The 18,467-nt window shown below is 35.7% G+C and overlaps 1 protein-coding gene across 1 annotated transcript in view; it reads right to left on the bottom strand.

Annotated features, from left to right (window-relative positions):
• Positions 1 to 18,467, bottom strand: part of ext1b (exostosin glycosyltransferase 1b) — a 109,736-nt gene that overhangs the window by 9,531 nt on the left and 81,738 nt on the right. Inside the window, 5 exon segments of the mRNA XM_079591613.1 lie at positions 2,293 to 2,373; positions 2,376 to 2,390; positions 2,393 to 2,402; positions 10,045 to 10,163; positions 15,216 to 15,348. Coding sequence (XP_079447739.1) covers positions 2,293 to 2,373; positions 2,376 to 2,390; positions 2,393 to 2,402; positions 10,045 to 10,163; positions 15,216 to 15,348 — 358 coding nt within the window.

Genomic DNA, 18,467 nt, shown 5'->3' with positions numbered 1-18,467 from the left:
AAATAATGAACTTTTCCTCCATTTTGCTTAGGAACTAATGTGGTCGGAACCTAAGTTTACAGGATTGTGTTCTCTGGTATCCTCTCAGGCGGAGGACTTCTACATTCCGATTGGTTGCCGCTGGTTGTCGCTAAACCGCGTCATAGCTTATTACCATAAAGTTGACAAATTTCAACTCTTCTCGCCGCTCTCACCGTCCAAGACGCGCCGCGCCGCCCTCGCCGGAGGTCGCCGCCGGCTCTCATTGAAAATGAATGGCTTCCGGCCAATTTGACGCTCTCGCCGCCGGCGGTGTGAACGCACAGTTAGAATGCACAAATTGAAATGGAAAAATATTCAGCTGGAACCGCAAAAAAAAAAAAAAAAAATATATACCGGGGTATATATGTATATATATATTGTGTGAATAACAGGTAAAGATGTCAGCTTTGTTTCACTGTGAAAAAAAAAAAATATGTAAAGTTTGTTTTGCTGAAATATTGAGAGGACTTCATTAGTGTAATTTATCATCTGAGAGCAGCAGGGTATAATTACCCACATTTGATCACAACATTTTTGTATTTGATTTACAGCTAAATGAATGTTAATTTCAGTTTCAGTAAAAAAATTATTTCTGTGCATCACTATTACATTTCCTACTAAGACTTAATTATTAAAAACCCAAATGTAGATTTACAATTATATTTTCTTTTTTAAATTTTGCACAATAATAAATATATATATATTCGAAGAAAGAATAACTTGCATGCATTTATTGTGCAAAATTAAAAAGAAAATATGAGTGTGTGTGTGTGTATATAAACACACACACATTTGCACCAAATTTTGTGTCGATAACTGAGCTTGCTCAAACTTTAAGATTTACAAAATTTCACAGAATAACTTCGCAATCCAATCAAATCCCAAATGGCTATAAATCAAGTCCCGTCCTATATTATTTCCCTTTGAGTGTTACACTTCACACAGAAACTAAAGCACTCCTCAATAATGTAGTGTGTGTTGTTCTGTAATGAAGGAACCGCAGGACCTCAGATTCGGGAAGAACGCGAGTGTTTAATAAGGAAAAAGCCCAAAGCTACAGTTCAGTGCGGTGTGGGACCAGGCTGTCAATCACGGCTTAAAAGAGCTGTCTCCTCGTCAGCCAGTCTGGGTGGGAACCAACACACACACACACACACACACACACACACACACGAGCCGTACACACCACAGGCTGACTGGCACTACTTCACTGCTCTCTTCCCTCAGCCAGAGGAAAACTAATCCCTCTCTCCAAACACTGGGAAACAACACTCACAGTCCTCTGTTCCACAGCTTTAGCCTAGACCCCACACACACACACACAACACACACACACACACACACACACACACACACGCACACGCACGCACGCACGCACCCGCACGCACGCACGCACGCACGCACGCACGCACGCACGCACGCACGCACACAAGGATGCAGTATTTGTGTTTATATGCGTTTATAATATATAATACGAGACCCTGGATCACAAACCCAGTCTGAAGCCGCACGGGTAAATCTGTGGCAATAGCAACTATACATTGTATGGGTCAAAATTATCCATTTTTATTTTATGCCAAAAATCATGAGATATTAAGATCATGTTCCATGAAGATATTTAGTAAATTTCCTACCGTAAATATATAAAACATGTATTTTTGTGAGTGAATGCAGCACAATCGTGAACATAAATGCACAACTTTAAAGGAGATTTTCTCAATGTTCACATTTTTTTGCTCCTCAGATTCCAGATTTTCAATAGTTGTGTCTCGACCAAATATTGTCCTATCCTAACAAACCACACATATCAATGGAGAGATTATTTATTCAGCTTCCAGATGATGTGTAAATCTCAATTTAAAAAAATTGGTCCATGTGACTGGTTTTGTGGTCTATGATGATTTGATGATCAATAAACATTTATGATTATTATCAATGTTGAAAACAGTTGTGCTGCCTAATATTTTTGTGAAAAAAAGTGATGGATTTTATTTTCAGGATTCTTTGATTTGCAGCCAATTCAGATCAATTTACTGTGTTCTTGATGAATAAAAGTATTAATTCCTTGTAATTAATATTGTATTTATTGTATTGACCCCTGCATTCACAAAGTTTCATGCATTTTTCATTATTTGTTTTGAATTTTAATGTGGCAAATCTAATAATGAGATTTTTTTTTTTGAGCTTTTATGTGCAAAAAAAAAAAAAAAAAAAAAGTTATGGGCATATTTAAGTATCATAAAATGTTAAAACTATGACAGAAACCCCCACAGAAACGTTTTATCACCTTGTTCTCTCCTTCGATGACGATAATGGGCACTGAAGTGGCCGGCCAGCGATGCTTGGCGGGTAAGGCTTGTCACAGTTCACAACACAATAATCTGAGAAAAAAACACAGAAAGAAGGAGATCAGAAACACAAACATTTCCAAAAGTTATGCATTTGTCACATTAACTCAATCGGTGCTCAGCTTACACATGTTCAAAAGTTCATTTATTTCAGTAATTCAACTTAAAAAGTGAAACTAATATATTATATAGACTTATTACATGCAAAGTGAGATATTTCAAGCCTTTATTTGTTATAATTTTGATTATGGATTACAGTTTATGAAAACTTTTTCACAATATTATAAATTCAATTTGGGGTTTTCATAAACTAATCCCATAATCATCAAAATTATAACAAATAAAGGCTTGAAATATCTCACTTTGCATGTATTGAGTCTATATAATATATTAGTTTCACCTTTTAAGTTGAATTACTGAAATAAATGCACCATATTCTAATTTTCCGAGATTCACCTGTATGTTTCTTATAACATAATATCACATGTCATACATAATCATACAAAGCCACACTTAAATAGAGCATGTGACAGTGAAATGTGTGAAGTTCAAACGCATTTATGTTATGATCATGTGACAGCGTTACAGGATCTTTACAGCTTGTAGAGCCGTGAGGTTTTCATATTCATTTTGTTTTGTCATTTTGGAGTGTGTTTGAGTGATTACACCTCCAGATGAAGCGACTGGCTCTGGTTTTACGTTAACACTCATAAATGTTTCATGCGGAGCGGCCCTTCTTTCCTCTCAGAGAGTGTGTGTGTGTGTGATTTAGAAGTCAGTTTGTTCTCAGAGCCGGGTTAAATAACTCATTAAGAGCCGCTCGAGGGTTTGGACTCGACCCAACACTCGGGGTTTTCAGAGTCGAGAGTTACTGAGTTTACATGCGCAAGCAAACGCTGATAGACCATCAAAAATCAGCTCCTTCTACAAACCCACAAGAAAAATTATGAATATAAATGAGAATTTAAAATGCTGAAATGATCAGGCTTGACATCAAAACATGAACACAAGTGCGCAAACTGAACAAGCGGACAGAAAAGCAATGAACGGCGTTGAAAGAGAAAGATCTAGGCTTGCTGATCAAGTTTATGAAGTTTCCCCATAAAAAAGAAAAAGAAAAAGTTACATATCAAATGAAATAAATTAGTATTGATGTAAATATTTAAATATGTGTAAGTGTTTGCACCTCAAAAATCAGTGATTTGTTCAAATAAATGAGGATTTTATATAACTGAGGTTTCTCTGGTCATGACATAAACACATTAGGCTTATAAACCCTCCAAAATAAAATAAAGTTTTATATATATATTATTATTACACTTAAATTGAAAATTAACATCGTATTTTATTACTTTATACTAAAAATAACATTATTAAATTAATCTTTTTTTTTTTTCTGTGGGACTTTGTTAATAATAAAAAAAAAAAATGCAATTATTAAAACTTCTTTAAATTAATACAACATTTAATATATTTAAATGTTATTTTATTTTTCTGTGGCAGTTTTGGTTAACGAGTGCAACTTTCCTAAATATATATATACATTTACCGGTAAAATAAATTCTTAAAATGTATTGAAATTAATATAACATTTATTATATTTTAATTAAAAAAAATGTTTTTATTACTTTATTAAATTATTATAATATAATATATAATTCATATGATAAGATTTATATATAATATAATATAAATTCTATTTTGTTTTCTGTGAAAATTAATTGGAAAAAAGATGAAAATGTACTGAAATTAGTATAACATCCACATTAGATTATCAATTGTCTAATATCATATGCGTTGGGAATGATTCGACTGGATTGCTGCTTTACGAGCACCATTTCTCCACACGCAGGAGCCGCTTAAACTGAAAAAGCACTATATTTATATTAATGCACCCATTTTAATGCGCTGGTGATATAAACATCTTTTACTTAACCACATCTTTCATTTCATTAACTCCCAATGGCAGATTCACGCCGCTCTCAGAGCAGAAGGAGGAACGCTGGACGTCTAATGATATTACATGCAGGATCTTCAAACTTTAAGCATTTCATAATCTATAATAAGATCAGAGACATAATTAAACTACTTAAACTCTCAGAAACAAAACACAGCCCGAGGGTTGGATTTTTTGATAACGCAGACTGTGTTCTTGGACCAGCATTGGGTTTAGCTAAAGCATAGACAGATTCTGAGTGCAGATTTAATATCAGTCACCAGTGAAGAGCGGTTTAGTTGTCCAATAACTCAACGTTTATTGAGTGAGATTCATACAAATGATAGCTTAGAGTGCCCAACAAATACTAATCTTATCCTAAAACTATTTAAAACATAAACACTGTCATAATTCGAGGCTGTAACCATATCTTGACCAGTTTATTTTTAAAGAATTTCATAATTTAAGGATTAAATTGGATTTAAGGAACGGAAAGACGAAAAAAGGTTCTAGGTCTAAATGTAGTTGTGAAGTTATCAATTTAAACAATTTGCATATAATATAAATTTTTTTTAATATGCACACATTTACTCTATTTTGCAAGTTGAGAAAATGCAAAACATGCAATCATGTAGAAGATGATAGCATGGCTATCATAAAACAGTTCAATATTAAATGTTTAGTTACATATACTATAGTGCTGTTGAATGCTTGATTCTGATTGGTTGATGAGCGTTATAAAGGTGCGCAATTATTTTCGGGGAAACGCACAGATAAAGTAGTTCCAGGTTTTGACCGCATCACAGTTCTATATCACTCCGCCAATGATCTCAGTCATTTAAAAAAGGTCTACACATGTGCAAAAGAACCCAAACCCACAGCGACACGGACCACGTAAATAAACATAGTAAACAATAGGATAAAACCACAAATTATTTCCATGTTTTTGGCCATAAAATAAAATTTTATTATGTACGGAAAGCTAAAAACACACACTTATAGAACGGACACACACTCGCACAGGAACATGTATTTTGCAAAACTGCAATGGAAACAGTTTTTGCGCATTTACAGTCACCTGACTTAGAAGTGTGTGTATGTGTGTGTGTGTGTGTGTGTGTGTGTGTGTGTTACATGCTTCACACAATCAGTCGGGACATGTTGCATTTAACTATCTTTAGGTGAAGAATCAATACAGAATACGAGACGAGTTGTTTATTAAATTCATAAAAGACAACATAATTACAGGAATACTGATATTAATGCTTGGATAACACACATACGTCTCCTTCCGTTAATAATAATAATGGCCAGTGCGATGCTGTGATATATAAACCTACCAACGTCCGTTGCCACGATTTTTTAAATGACTTTAAAATTACGTTTTAATCGCATAACATCGGTTAATGGAAACGCCGTCATTTTGCAATAGTTTTGTATCGATATTTAGAAAAAATTGCAAAAGTTTTGTGCAAATCTGTAATGGAAACGCGGCTAGTGGCTTAATAGCTCTAAAATTATGTTTTGTAATTGGCAACAGAGAATAAGAAATTAGTCCTACACACAAAAGCATTTTAAGGACAAAAATGTCTGACAAATGTCTCGAAATACAACATCTGAACAATATTTTAAGGTGTGGTAAGGTAACCGATCTGTTAAATTATTAGAAATAATCGTGGCTGCATTTCCTCTAGTGTGCATTTTTTTCTAACATTTCAATTACACAAAAGCGTCGTGTTGTACTTCACACTCGTCGTCTGTGAGCAGTAAGCCCCGCCTTCTTTAATTTCATTGGTCATCTCAATCATTCTGACATTGACGAACAGACTAAAAAACTTAAAGTCCCCCTGTAGTCAATTTATTATACCTTAAAACTCATCTTTGATCACCAAAATAACATATTAAAAAAATGTTTCTTAAAAACAAATATCTTGAATGTAACTCGACACCCTTGCCTCATTTAGTATGCGCGGTTCTATGAATATGCAAATGAGCCCCGCCTCCACTCACTCAGAGATCCACTGGTTGACGATCACACGTTGATCTGAAACGTGTTTTTGAGACTGTCTTTGGTTCACTGCAGTTTTAAGCAGAAAATACTCGACATGAACTTACACATGGTTTGTCTTAAAGCAGATTAAAAACACCATATAGACACATAAACAACATTAAAAGCTGGATTTTCTCCACAGGGGGACTTTAAAACTTTGTCATCCTAACATCAAGAATATCGAATACTGCAAGGGACGATTCGGCAATATTCATTGCTTGAGAATTGTTATGAAACACGTCTCGTTTTGACTATCGTGTTTTTTCTTTTTATGACCTTAACATGCAAAGCATTTTAAGACTTTTAAGGCCCTGCAGGGACCCTGAAAGTAGTTTTTCACATGCCTAACTTAAAAGGGTATTTTTTATTTGTGTGTCTTTAAACGCACACAGCATCTCTCTCAGTTGTGGAGGCGGAGGAACACGCGGAGACTCTCAGCGGTGGGTCCGAATCTCCGTCTGTCAGAACCGGCTCAAAAGACGCCCGTCGTTCTCCTCTCGTTTATTTATATCCCTCCTTCCTCTGCGCAAAGACTCCGGGTGATGCATTGTAGCTAAAGGAGCCTAGCATTGCTATTCCCATCCCTGCACTTCAGCTGGAGTAGATTCAGCTCCGCCACAGACAAAAGCCAAGCGCTCGCTCGGCTCGAGCCTTTTCAAGCCCTCCCGCGGAGGAGAGAGGAGACCGTCTGAGAGAACCGCCAGCTTTGTGTGTGTGTGTGTGTGTGTGTGTAACATGCTTCACACAATCAGTCGGGACATGTTGCATTTAACCCTCTCTCTCTTTAGGTGAAGAATCAAGATTGGATTTCCATACTACAAACTTGTGAAAAATTTATATATGATATATAATATTAATATATAATGATATTTTGTGTTTTAAAAGGGGGATGAACTGAGAAATCTAATTTTCCTTGAGCTTTTGACATAAGAGGTCATCATACTATAAGAATATTCTATAAGTTTCAGAACTGAAAACTTCCTTGTTAGTCCAATAAAAGCGTTTAGTGAACGGCAGGTTCTTCAAAGTGTGGATCTATGACGTCACAGGGTATCAAACCCCGCCTCCGCAGAAGAAGATCGACGCCCACTTCAACACCGCCTGTTTAGCCCCGCCCACCGATTCACATATTACATGAAATCCATTATAATATGCAAAACTGTTATCCAATCATAGCAGTGGGCGTTTACTTCCAAGTCTTTAATGCGGCACGCCCATAAAACCGACCGTTTCAGGAGCTAGCTCAAAACCAGGGTAAAAAATAGCCGATTACTTATTCATTTTGATGTTTTTTAAATGTAAAAACCAAGCGAACGTCATAAGTTGACCTCAGACAACAATATACATAAAAATAAAAAAAAAGCCAGTTCATGACGCTTTTAAAGATTTTTTATGTGTGGTTTTTGAGGGTCAGTTGGGTTTTGAATATTGACATTTTTATTTTTTTAAATGTATTATATTATTATTGTGAATGTGTATGAGATGGGGTGGAACGGTACATGTATTCGTATTGAACCGAATCGGTACGGGCGTCATTGTTCGGTGCACAAATTTACACGGAGAATACACGGTATAAAAATAAATAAAACTTGCGTGCAAATTAATGAATGTAATGCGGAACTACCGTTAGAAACGCGGGTTCTGTAGTCCTGCCTAGCTGGGTTTGCGCTGTCTATGGGTTTGCGAGCCGCCCTAAATGGACGAGGCATTTATATTCGCACTCGCCGGTGTACTATTCTTTGAAACGACAGGGTGCGACTCGGTGTAATTGTCCTCTAAAGAGTCTAAACCATCAGGAATCAGCGGTGAGAAGAAGTCAGGTACACTCGTGAATGTTTATTTTCGTACACTTTAGTAGGCTACACCAAAACCACACTACAGAAGAATCGTGCAAAGCAGTAAACCAGAATATTCCTTGTGACATTAGAAAAAAAATGGATATGAGAACGTAACCTAAAACTAAATTAACGTTATCTTACATAATTTTTTAACATTTTTATTTAGTTTTGTGAACCTTTTTATAAAACATGGCCGTTTATTTTTATTTAAAGGGCTTATGTCTGCTATTGTAGGCTCATTTAGTTAATGTAAGCAACTCATTTAGACGCAAGAACTGGGTGCCGGTGCGGTGAGATGTACATGCTCGGCTTGAAGTCGTGCATCTTCGGATGCGGAGCCGCGCGCGCTCGTGTGTCCGCACATAAGAGATGCTGTATTTCCACTTTTATAGCAGATTGTCTTTTGTTTACATCTTACTTCACACACTTCAGGGCCGGCTGTCGCAGCTGCTCAGTTTTGCTTTTCCCTCCATTGTACCGAACTCGTACCGAACGCTGATGTCTGAACCGAGGTATGAACCGAACCGTGACTTCAGTGTACCGTTCCACCCCTAGTATGAGATATAAAGGGGGACTAAATAAAAGTTGTTAATCCCCTCTCTCGCTCTCTCTCTCCTTCATATTAGAGAGGAATCAATACGCATCAGTTCCCAGGCTGGTAAACACTTCAGAAGGCTCTGGATCGCATGGAAACTCTCTCTCTGAGGTTTAAGAGTGTAAACTGAGGAGACCAGCGTCCAGATGCAAAGTGTGACGCTTCAAACCGCTTCTAACCTTGAGAGAGATCCACTCGTCTTCAAGAGGAAAACAACACCGCTCGGCGACCTCATCACATCAAACTGTATCATTTTCCTAAGGTTCGGAAAGCAAAAAGCCTAACGCAGTGGTTCCTCAATCAGGGAGTCAGAGCCCACGACAATATCTCAATATATCAATATACTTTAACCCTGAATTTGATCCACAGAGCAGATAAATCGACATAGAAATCATCATTAAGGGTCTACTTTTATTAGTGTAAACTCATAATAATGACAAAACTTTGAGCTTTTGTGAAATAAAGAAAATAAACAGGGTGTGTTTTCTGCCGTGTTTGTATCCGTTAACTTTTTTCTGAAACGAGTCACAAAAATGAACTTAGTTTATACTTGCCACACAGACAGGAGAGATGCGTCTTTACAAAGCTTAAAGTGTCTATGAATATGAATCAATTGAATAATTTCAATTATTAGTATATTATTGGGTAGAAATTGCAATTTTTTTATGTAAAAAACCCCGGTAATTATAAATGACAATAAAAAAATGTTTTAATTCATTTTTAATAAAACGTAAACTCTGAAAAACATTCCTTTATTGAAACTGCTTATTTGTGTGGAAGTTTATTATTTTAAGAATCTGTCATATTATAAATATACTTTAATTAAATATTGAAATAGTTATATAAAAATTCTAAATAAATTTATACCATCACTTCTAGTTTCTGTAAATAAAAAAGTTTGAAATGGAGCAGCTTTTTCTTTACAGTAGAAGCAAATATTTTGGGGGGGCTTCATATATTAGTAGTAATTTATTATTTTCAATATTTTTAAGTCATCCTGGGACCTAGTGAATGTTTGCTGAGGCCCCCTGGTTAAGAACCACTCATTAAATGTGATTGATTAAAAAAAATATATATAAATATTGAATTATTAACCAAATTAAATTGAATAAAAACATTGATGACAAAGCACTAAAGCCAGATTTAGTCTTTAAATCTTCATCATTTGGGTCTTTTCTCCGCAATTACTAATAAATATGCAATAGTTTTGCCACTGATTTCCTGAATGAATGAGGCGTGTAGAGATGAGCTCTCACCTGAGCGCAGTGCTGAGATCTGGCCACGGACACCAGCAGCTTGAGGATGGGCTGGGACTGGGAAACCAGCGGCGTGACGGCATGGATAACAGCGGTGAACTTAGGACTCGGCTTGATCCCTGCAAACAAGAGAATTAGTTTGAGAGGATTAGATGGGAATCATAACCATACAAAAATGATATAACAGATCTATGCACCACCTATTCATTGAGCTTTTTTCATATTTATTGCTGATTTTTTAACCCTCTGGTGCTATTCACGTATTTTTTTGTTGTTGTTGAATTTTTTACTTCTTTGGAATGGTACGAAACTTGGTAAAGATTTTAGCACATGCTGTGAGAGCACAGATTCAGATTATTTTATTTAGTGCCATGTCAGCATTCAAGGCTATTTTCATAATATGACAAATATCATATAAAATACAATAAAAACCAAACAGCAAGTCAAATAATACAAGATTTCTTAAATTAACATACAATAAAAAATTTAAAACATTTTCAGGCATAATCTTACTAATAAATCCTTAAAGGTTGGGTAGGTAAGAATTGTCTAAAGAACTTTTTTTCAAATTGGCTTAAACTGTCTTTATATACCAATACATAATTAAAATGTAAGTACTTTGAAAAAGAGAGTATAAAAATTGAGTGACTCTAGTGTATTTAATCTTCAAAAAACACAGCTCATTAATTATACCGGGACGAAACAAGTGATTGGCTTGCGCGACTGTCACTCTCCGTCGCCATGACTACCGCCGCTATTACTGGCTCCGCCCACGTGCGCGCAGTCGCGACCCGTTTTTAGGTGGGAGTGAATGGAATTAATGAGCTGTGTTTATTGAAGATTAAATACACTAGAGTCACTCAGTTTTTTATACTCTCTATTTCAGAGTACTTGCATTTTAATTATGTATTGGTATATAAAGACAGTTTAAACAAATTTGAATAAAAGTTTTTTTAGACAATTCTGACCTACCCTACCTTTAAGTGAGGTAACTTCATAAAAGAGCATTCTACTTGTATTAAGTTCACAATCTAATAAAATATGTTTAGCAGATAAGGGAATCTTACAAAACATGCATAAAGTTGGGTCTTCACCTTTCTGTGAGAGCACAAAAAGATTATATTATATCATAGACATTATTCGAAAAGGTTAAAGCTGCAGTCCGCAACTTTTTTGGGTTAAAAAATATCCAAAATAAATTTGAGCAAGTAGATAACCAGCCAGTGTTCAAAACTATCTGCTTGCCTTAGCTCGATTCAAAATGGTAAGCTTGTAATAATGTTTTTAATTCTAATTTAGCCGTTCTAAATCCACTGTAAAACACGGCTTCGCTGGGCTTATTGCTTTAGTCTGTGATTCTGAATGACAGTATCCACACCGGCGCGGTGACCGACAGCCGCACATTCTCCTCAACACATAGTGTTCATCCGCGCTGTGCCTTGTCGAAGCACAACTCACGTAAAGTTGATAATTCCGCGAATAACTGCAATTGCAGATTTCGAACAGAGATGGCGACAGAGGACAAACGCCGGACTGCAGCTTTAAATGGTCGTAAACATTTTTCACTTGTTTGCGGTCAAAAATAAGCGCATTGGAAATTAATGTGAGACGAATTCCATCTAGTGGAAGTGTTTGGTACTGCGATCAAACGCACTCTTACTGAGAGCTCATTCTTTAAAGGAAATCAACGTCAAACACGGAACACCACTTATTTAGATTTATGCTTTGATTTTCTCTCTGTTTTAGAGTCAAAAATGTTTTGGAAAATATTTATTTCATTTAAAATTTGAAATGGTATTTTTGTGCATTTTTCATGAGAATAAACTTTTTACAAAATGCTCGACCAATCACAACACACTGCTCCAGCCGACCAATCAGAGCACAGTGTGCTTTTTTCAGAAGGAGGGGCTTCATAGAGACAGGAAGTGAACAGAGCGTTACTGACAGACTGGGAAGAGAGGAGCCGCAACAATGGAGAATATGAGGAGAATAATCAACATTCAAGCAGGAGAACATGTTCTAGTGGACTTTACAAAAGAGCGTAACGACTGAAGTGTGATTTAATGGGAGATAATTAATCCAAGTTTTACAGTTATTAAACAAACAACATGTTTAATTACAATCAACGATAATAGCATTAATATCATGCACACTGTTTTTAATCTCTCTATAGATCAAGTTTTCCCCTGACTATTGCCCGTGAGATAATAATAACAACAACAGACAGTTGGCACCATGCTCTCCTCGTCTCTGAATAACTCAGCATGTTTAATTGGTGCAGCGGTGACGATGTAATATGAGAATTCGTGTGCAGATACAAGATGATAATTCTTGAGGGTTACCACGTTTTTTTATTTTTTCACACTCGCATTCTCCCACTAACAAGAGGTGCTCGATCAACGGCTCCACATTGATTGGCTGACAGGCAGTGCAGATGAAGATGGAGGCGCGCGGCGCGGCGCGTGGGCCGCATTAGCAACTGTGCCGCGCAACACTTTAGATTGTGAATATGGATTTCGTGATCCAATTACACAGGGCTGGTCGATAATCTATCAAGTCGTACAATGGTTGTCACTTAGCTACATGGTAAATGTGTAGATATCAAGCCACCTCTGCAATTAAGAGATGACAGGAGAGGGTTTTAAAAATACATCAGATGACAGAACAGGACAGAACCAGAGAGACACAACTTGGGTTTTGAATGAGGCTAGTCTCCAATTTGGCTTTGACGAGGAGACCCACGTCTGCGAGAGATGAAAGAGGATCTGAAAAAGTCCCATAATGCCTGTCTGTCATGTCTTAGAAAGCTCATTAATTCCAGAAACATTTGAACATAACCTCAAAACGTCATGCAGGACTAGTTTCTAAAAGTTTGGGAGGAAAGGGAAACTGTGTCCAAAATCACTCACTTGTTCAAAATGTTTTTTGTCAAAATGATTCCCGTTCGCACACATGGATCCGTAAAAACAACACAAATCTAAAGTAATTTGTCGAGACTACACGCCTGCGCACGTATATATTCAAACACGCATATCTATAGACTAAACTCATAATATGCATGTGCACGTAGGGGTGGGCGCTATGAACGTGACAACCGGTATTATGTTGTGCCATGATATGGATTTTGCGATACCGAGGATACAGTTTGATAGTTATACACAACTTTTAACACTACTAATGACAACACAGAATCGAGGTTGAACTGAACGTTTAACCTTCTCCAAAACCGTAGCTTACCAGAAATTGTACCATTGTACCCCCATTGAAATTGTAAAAGATTTTTTATTTCTATGTCCAATGAAATCCCTCATCTTTTTCTAGATATATAGGGTTTAAATGCATATTTTGCCTGTCATTTAACTACTAAAATGTGATTCCAAATTTTTTTTCTCATATCGCAATATAATATCGATATCGTCCGGACATCGAAAAATATTGTGATATGTATTTTTGCTCATATCGCCCACCCCTATGTGCCAGTGTTGGGAAAGTTCACTTTCTACATGAACTAGTTCAAAGTTCAGTTCACAAGTTTTAAAATGAACTAGTTCATGTTGCTGCGAGCTATTATTCTTCAAAATGATTGCCACAGCCCATATAGAACCACAGTAATTATTTGATCAGTTTTAACACAGAAGCTGTGCGTCAGATGTTTCCCGTCCTCGTCATAAAACTTCTTTAAATGATCGTGCGACGCCTACATGCTGCTTTTAGTTTTGATTTTAGTGATGAGTCGTTCATAAATCCATTCATTGCGTCTGTCACGTGACAAATGAACGAACGACTCGGAAGGTAAAGTAATAATTATTTATGTTCCCTGTAAACGATTTTTGACTGCATTATAATGATTTAATTATTCAGAATATGATCAAGATTGCGTAAGTGGATGTGTGCGGGGAATTTTCCAGTTAATAGTATAACATTTAAAGCCCCTTAAATGAACGAAATTAATCAGAAAAAAGATTTGTTCATTTTGATGAACGAGATCGAACAGGAGTGTCAGGACACTGGTGGCTGGTGTTGCCAGATTGGGTGTTTTTCCACTTCATATTAAGGCCGTTTACGGGGGGGGTTTAGCCGGTTTTTGCCTGGCTCTATAGAAATCTGGCACCCTATTGAACGAAGTTAAACTGAGAGAGCGTGCCGTTCACCGACACCAGAATGAACGAGTTCACAGTAACGTTCATCAGGCAGTAATACACGTTCAGTTCACGTTAGCCCAAAATATGAACGAGTTCATGAACTATCGTTCAATGAACGCGTTCAGGCACAACACTGCTATGTGCACGCCGTCCGCATTTTCACAGATTCACGTTTTCTAACGTTTTTCTTCAGCAAGTTGGCATTCTCGATCCACCAAACACTGTTGTCGTGCAGAACGCATTAAAAGTTTTCTGTTTTCTGTTAAACGGTGTTGTGAAATTGTGTGTAAGTTAATAACTAATGAGCTTTACAATGGAAGTGATCAATCAAAACTAACTTTAGCTGGACAATAACTTTATTCTAGAGCTGCAGTAAAGCCTAAACACTCTGTTACTGTAATCTTCTGTTATCACTGTAAAGATGCTGTGAAATATTTTAAAAAGCGATGTATAAATGAAGGAGACTTGACAAGCAAGTGTCTGACCATTTACAGGTGAAACTGGAACAATTAGAATATGGTGCAAAAGTTAATTTATTTCAGTAATTCAACTTAAAAGGTGAAACTAATATATTATATAGACTCATTACATGCAAAGTGAGATATTTCAAGACTTTATTTGTTATAATTTTGATGATGATTTACAGCTTATGAAAACCCCAAATTCAAAATTAGAATTAATTATTAATTTAATTCTAATTATTAATTAATAAAAACAATTAATTATTGTGAAAAGGTTTTCATAAGCTGTAAGTCATAATCATCACAATTATAACAAATAAAGGCTTGAAATATCTCACTTTGCATGTAATGAGTCTATATAATATATTAGTTTCACCTTTTAAGTTGAATTACTGAAATAAAATAACTTTTGCACCATATTCTAGTTTCTCGAGTTTCACCTGTATATAAAACCACAAGATCATCTCAGACATCACAGTGTTTACTTATTTAAAAAATGCATTGAAAATGAGAGTAATTTCATATGCACATCAAACTGCACGCTATAATGAAGATGATTGTCAATTACCAAGTTTGCTGTAGAAGAACGGGAAGTCTCCCAGGTAGGACGAGTACTGTGTGTGTGTGAAGAGACCGCCGGGATGACTGTTCCACATCAGATTACTCCGGGAGCTCTGCTGAAGCACTCGGTCCTGGATGATCTACACAGACACACACACACACACACACACACACACACACACACACACACACACAACCTGAGTACATCATAAACAGGGTTTGAAATTCACTTTTTCACTTACCGAGCAATTTGGCTACTAAATTTTTAAGTTACCGGCCAATCAGAACTTCTACTAGCCAAAAATAATATATATATATAAAAAAAGTAACCAGATTATATATACACATATACATTTACACACACACACACTCAGTATATATATATATACAGTATTATACAATTTGGATTTCATACATTCTTATTCAAACTAATTTTATAATATATATACGGTGTGTGTATATATATATATATATATATATATATATATATATATATATATGTGTGTGTGTGTGTGTGTGTGTGTGTGTGTATATATATATATATATATATATATGTGTGTGTGTGTGTGTGTGTGTGTGTGTGTGCGTGTGTGTGCGTGTGTATATATACACATACATATATATATGCACACACACACACAGTATATATATAAATATATATATATATATAAATATATATATATATATATATATATATTATAAAATGTGGATTTCATACATTCTTATTCAAACTAAATCCTGTCATCTAGCATCTCCTCCTTCCTCGTCCGTTTCACCAAATATGTGTTTAGTTGAACGGATCAAACACAAAGAACATCAATAAAATGTAGGATGTTAGAAAACAACAACAATGTCTTTTCTGTAAACCAAATGCTTTTTAATCTTCGCTATTGGTTCAAAGCAAATGGACAAGCGTGCCGTTATTTGCCGTGTAGTGACGATTATGTTAGAGTCAGCCAGATATGAGCAGATTCTGCGCAAAACGCTGTATTTAATATATAAAGACGACTCACGAGTATTTCTTATTTAAAAGGGACAACGCACATTAATCAACATGAGTACAAAGTTCAACATGTAAATGTGCCAGATTTAGCCATACAGGCTCATTTTCATCTGCAGTCCCTAGCAGTTAAAACAATAAAAACACTAAAACAATACAATAAAAACATAAATTTGCGTTAAATCTGTGCAGATTTGGTTTATATGAACTTCCCCAGTAAAGTGAGTAAACATAATAAGATGCCAAATTGGCTGTAGCGTTTCCAGCCACAGTTGATTTTTACCCGTGTGTGTGTGTGCGTGTGTGTGTGTGAGGTAAAAGGACACGAGCTCTTGAAGCTCCGCCCCCTGTGCCGGGAGCAGCAGCTCATTTGCATTTAAAGGGACAGACACAAAACGGTGGGTTTTTGCTCACCCTCAAAAAGTGACAATTTTAACATGATATATAAAAATATCTGTGGGGTATTTTGAGCTAAAACTTCACACACACACTCTAATGCCCTTTTCTTGTGAAAAGGGCATTACACCACCCCTTTAATTTCAGAGAAACGCTGATCGTAAACACTTCCAGCTAAAGTCCTCGGCCGTGTGAAACGGCAAATTATGTTCCCAATTGAAACTTCAAGTCGAGGTGCAGCTCTGGGTCTATAAACTACGAGACAAATGACCAGATGCCCCGGCCAATCAGACGCTTCTCCAGCGGTGCTTTCTCTGGCCTTGAGTGAGGCTGTAAAAACAGACAAAGACTGATAGCATGTTTTGTCGTCGTCTTTTGGTTTATATTGTGCCCTTTGGTGAGAAAGCGGCTTGGCTTAGTGACAGCCTAATCGTTGGCAACAGAAATGTGTTTTCATATCCAAGTCTGTGAGATTGTGTCTTCATAATTCCCGGCTAGAGGCTTTTTTTGTCGTACAAATGATAAAGGTCTCGTCGCATTTAACTGAGCGGCATCTGGAGAGCTTTCACTGTGATGCCGAGATTCAACGCACAGAAATATTCCTATGCAAACACAGAACCACAGACGCATAATTAGCTCAGGTGTGTGGGGCGGTGAACGGTGAAGATGAACTCGTTCTGCATAATCACAGTCAGGACTAATCAAAGCATGTCAGAGCAAATCTGCACAACAAACACAAGCGCTCAATTAATATTGTAAAGAAACAAGCGAAGTGTGTCATTTTAACAGAACCACAAGAATAATGAGCAAATCTTTATATCAAGTGTTTTTACACAAGTTTTTTCCCCTGCTTTCATTAAGCAATGTCATTAAATAAATGTACTTTCCTTATATATTATAATGATATATTATATTATGGTTTTATTTTTGTTGCATAATGTAATATAATAAGTCAAAAGTTTGGGATCATTTTTTTTATGAATTAAATTAACATTTATTCAGCAAGGACACATTAAAATTATCAAAACTGACAGTTATTACAAAATATTATATTTCAAATATTGCTGCTCTCTTGCTGTCCTAACATTTTTTTTATCTTGCTGATAATCATAAATGTTTCTCGAGCAGCAAGTCAGCATATTACAATGATTTCTGAAGGATTGTGTGACACTGATCACAGGAATAAATTACATTTAAAAATATATTATTCCACAATATTGCTATTTTAACTATTTTGATCAAACAAATGCAGCCTCTCAAAAACAAACTAAATTTTACAGGCCCAAACATTTGAATGATTATTATATTATATTATATTATGAGGCTATGTGATGTTATGATATGTTATGATGTTGTGTTATGATATAATGTTATGATGTTGTGTTATGATATAATGTTATGATGTTGTGTTATGATATTATGTTATGATGTTGTGTTATGATATTATGTTATGATGTTGTGTTATGATATAATGTTATGATGTTGTGTTATGATATAATGTTATGATGTTGTGTTATGATATAATGTTATGATGTTGTGTTATGATATAATGTTATGATGTTGTGTTATGATATAATGTTATGATGTTGTGTTATGATATAATGTTATGATGTTGTGTTATGATATAATGTGGTGTTATGATATAATGTTATGATGTTGTGTTATGATATAATGTTATGATGTTGTGTTATGATATAATGTGGTGTTATGATATAATGTTATGATATAATGTGGTGTTATGATATAATGTTATGATGTTGTGTTATGATATAATGTTATGATGTTGTGTTATGATATAATGTTATGATGTTGTGCTATGATATTATGTTATGATGTGTTATGATGTTGTGATGCGATGTTATG

This window comes from Phoxinus phoxinus, assembly GCF_949152265.1.
Source record: "Phoxinus phoxinus genome assembly, chromosome: 19".
Classification (NCBI taxonomy): Eukaryota; Metazoa; Chordata; class Actinopteri; order Cypriniformes; family Leuciscidae; genus Phoxinus; species Phoxinus phoxinus.
This window is presented reverse-complemented; position numbering and strand designations above follow the sequence as displayed.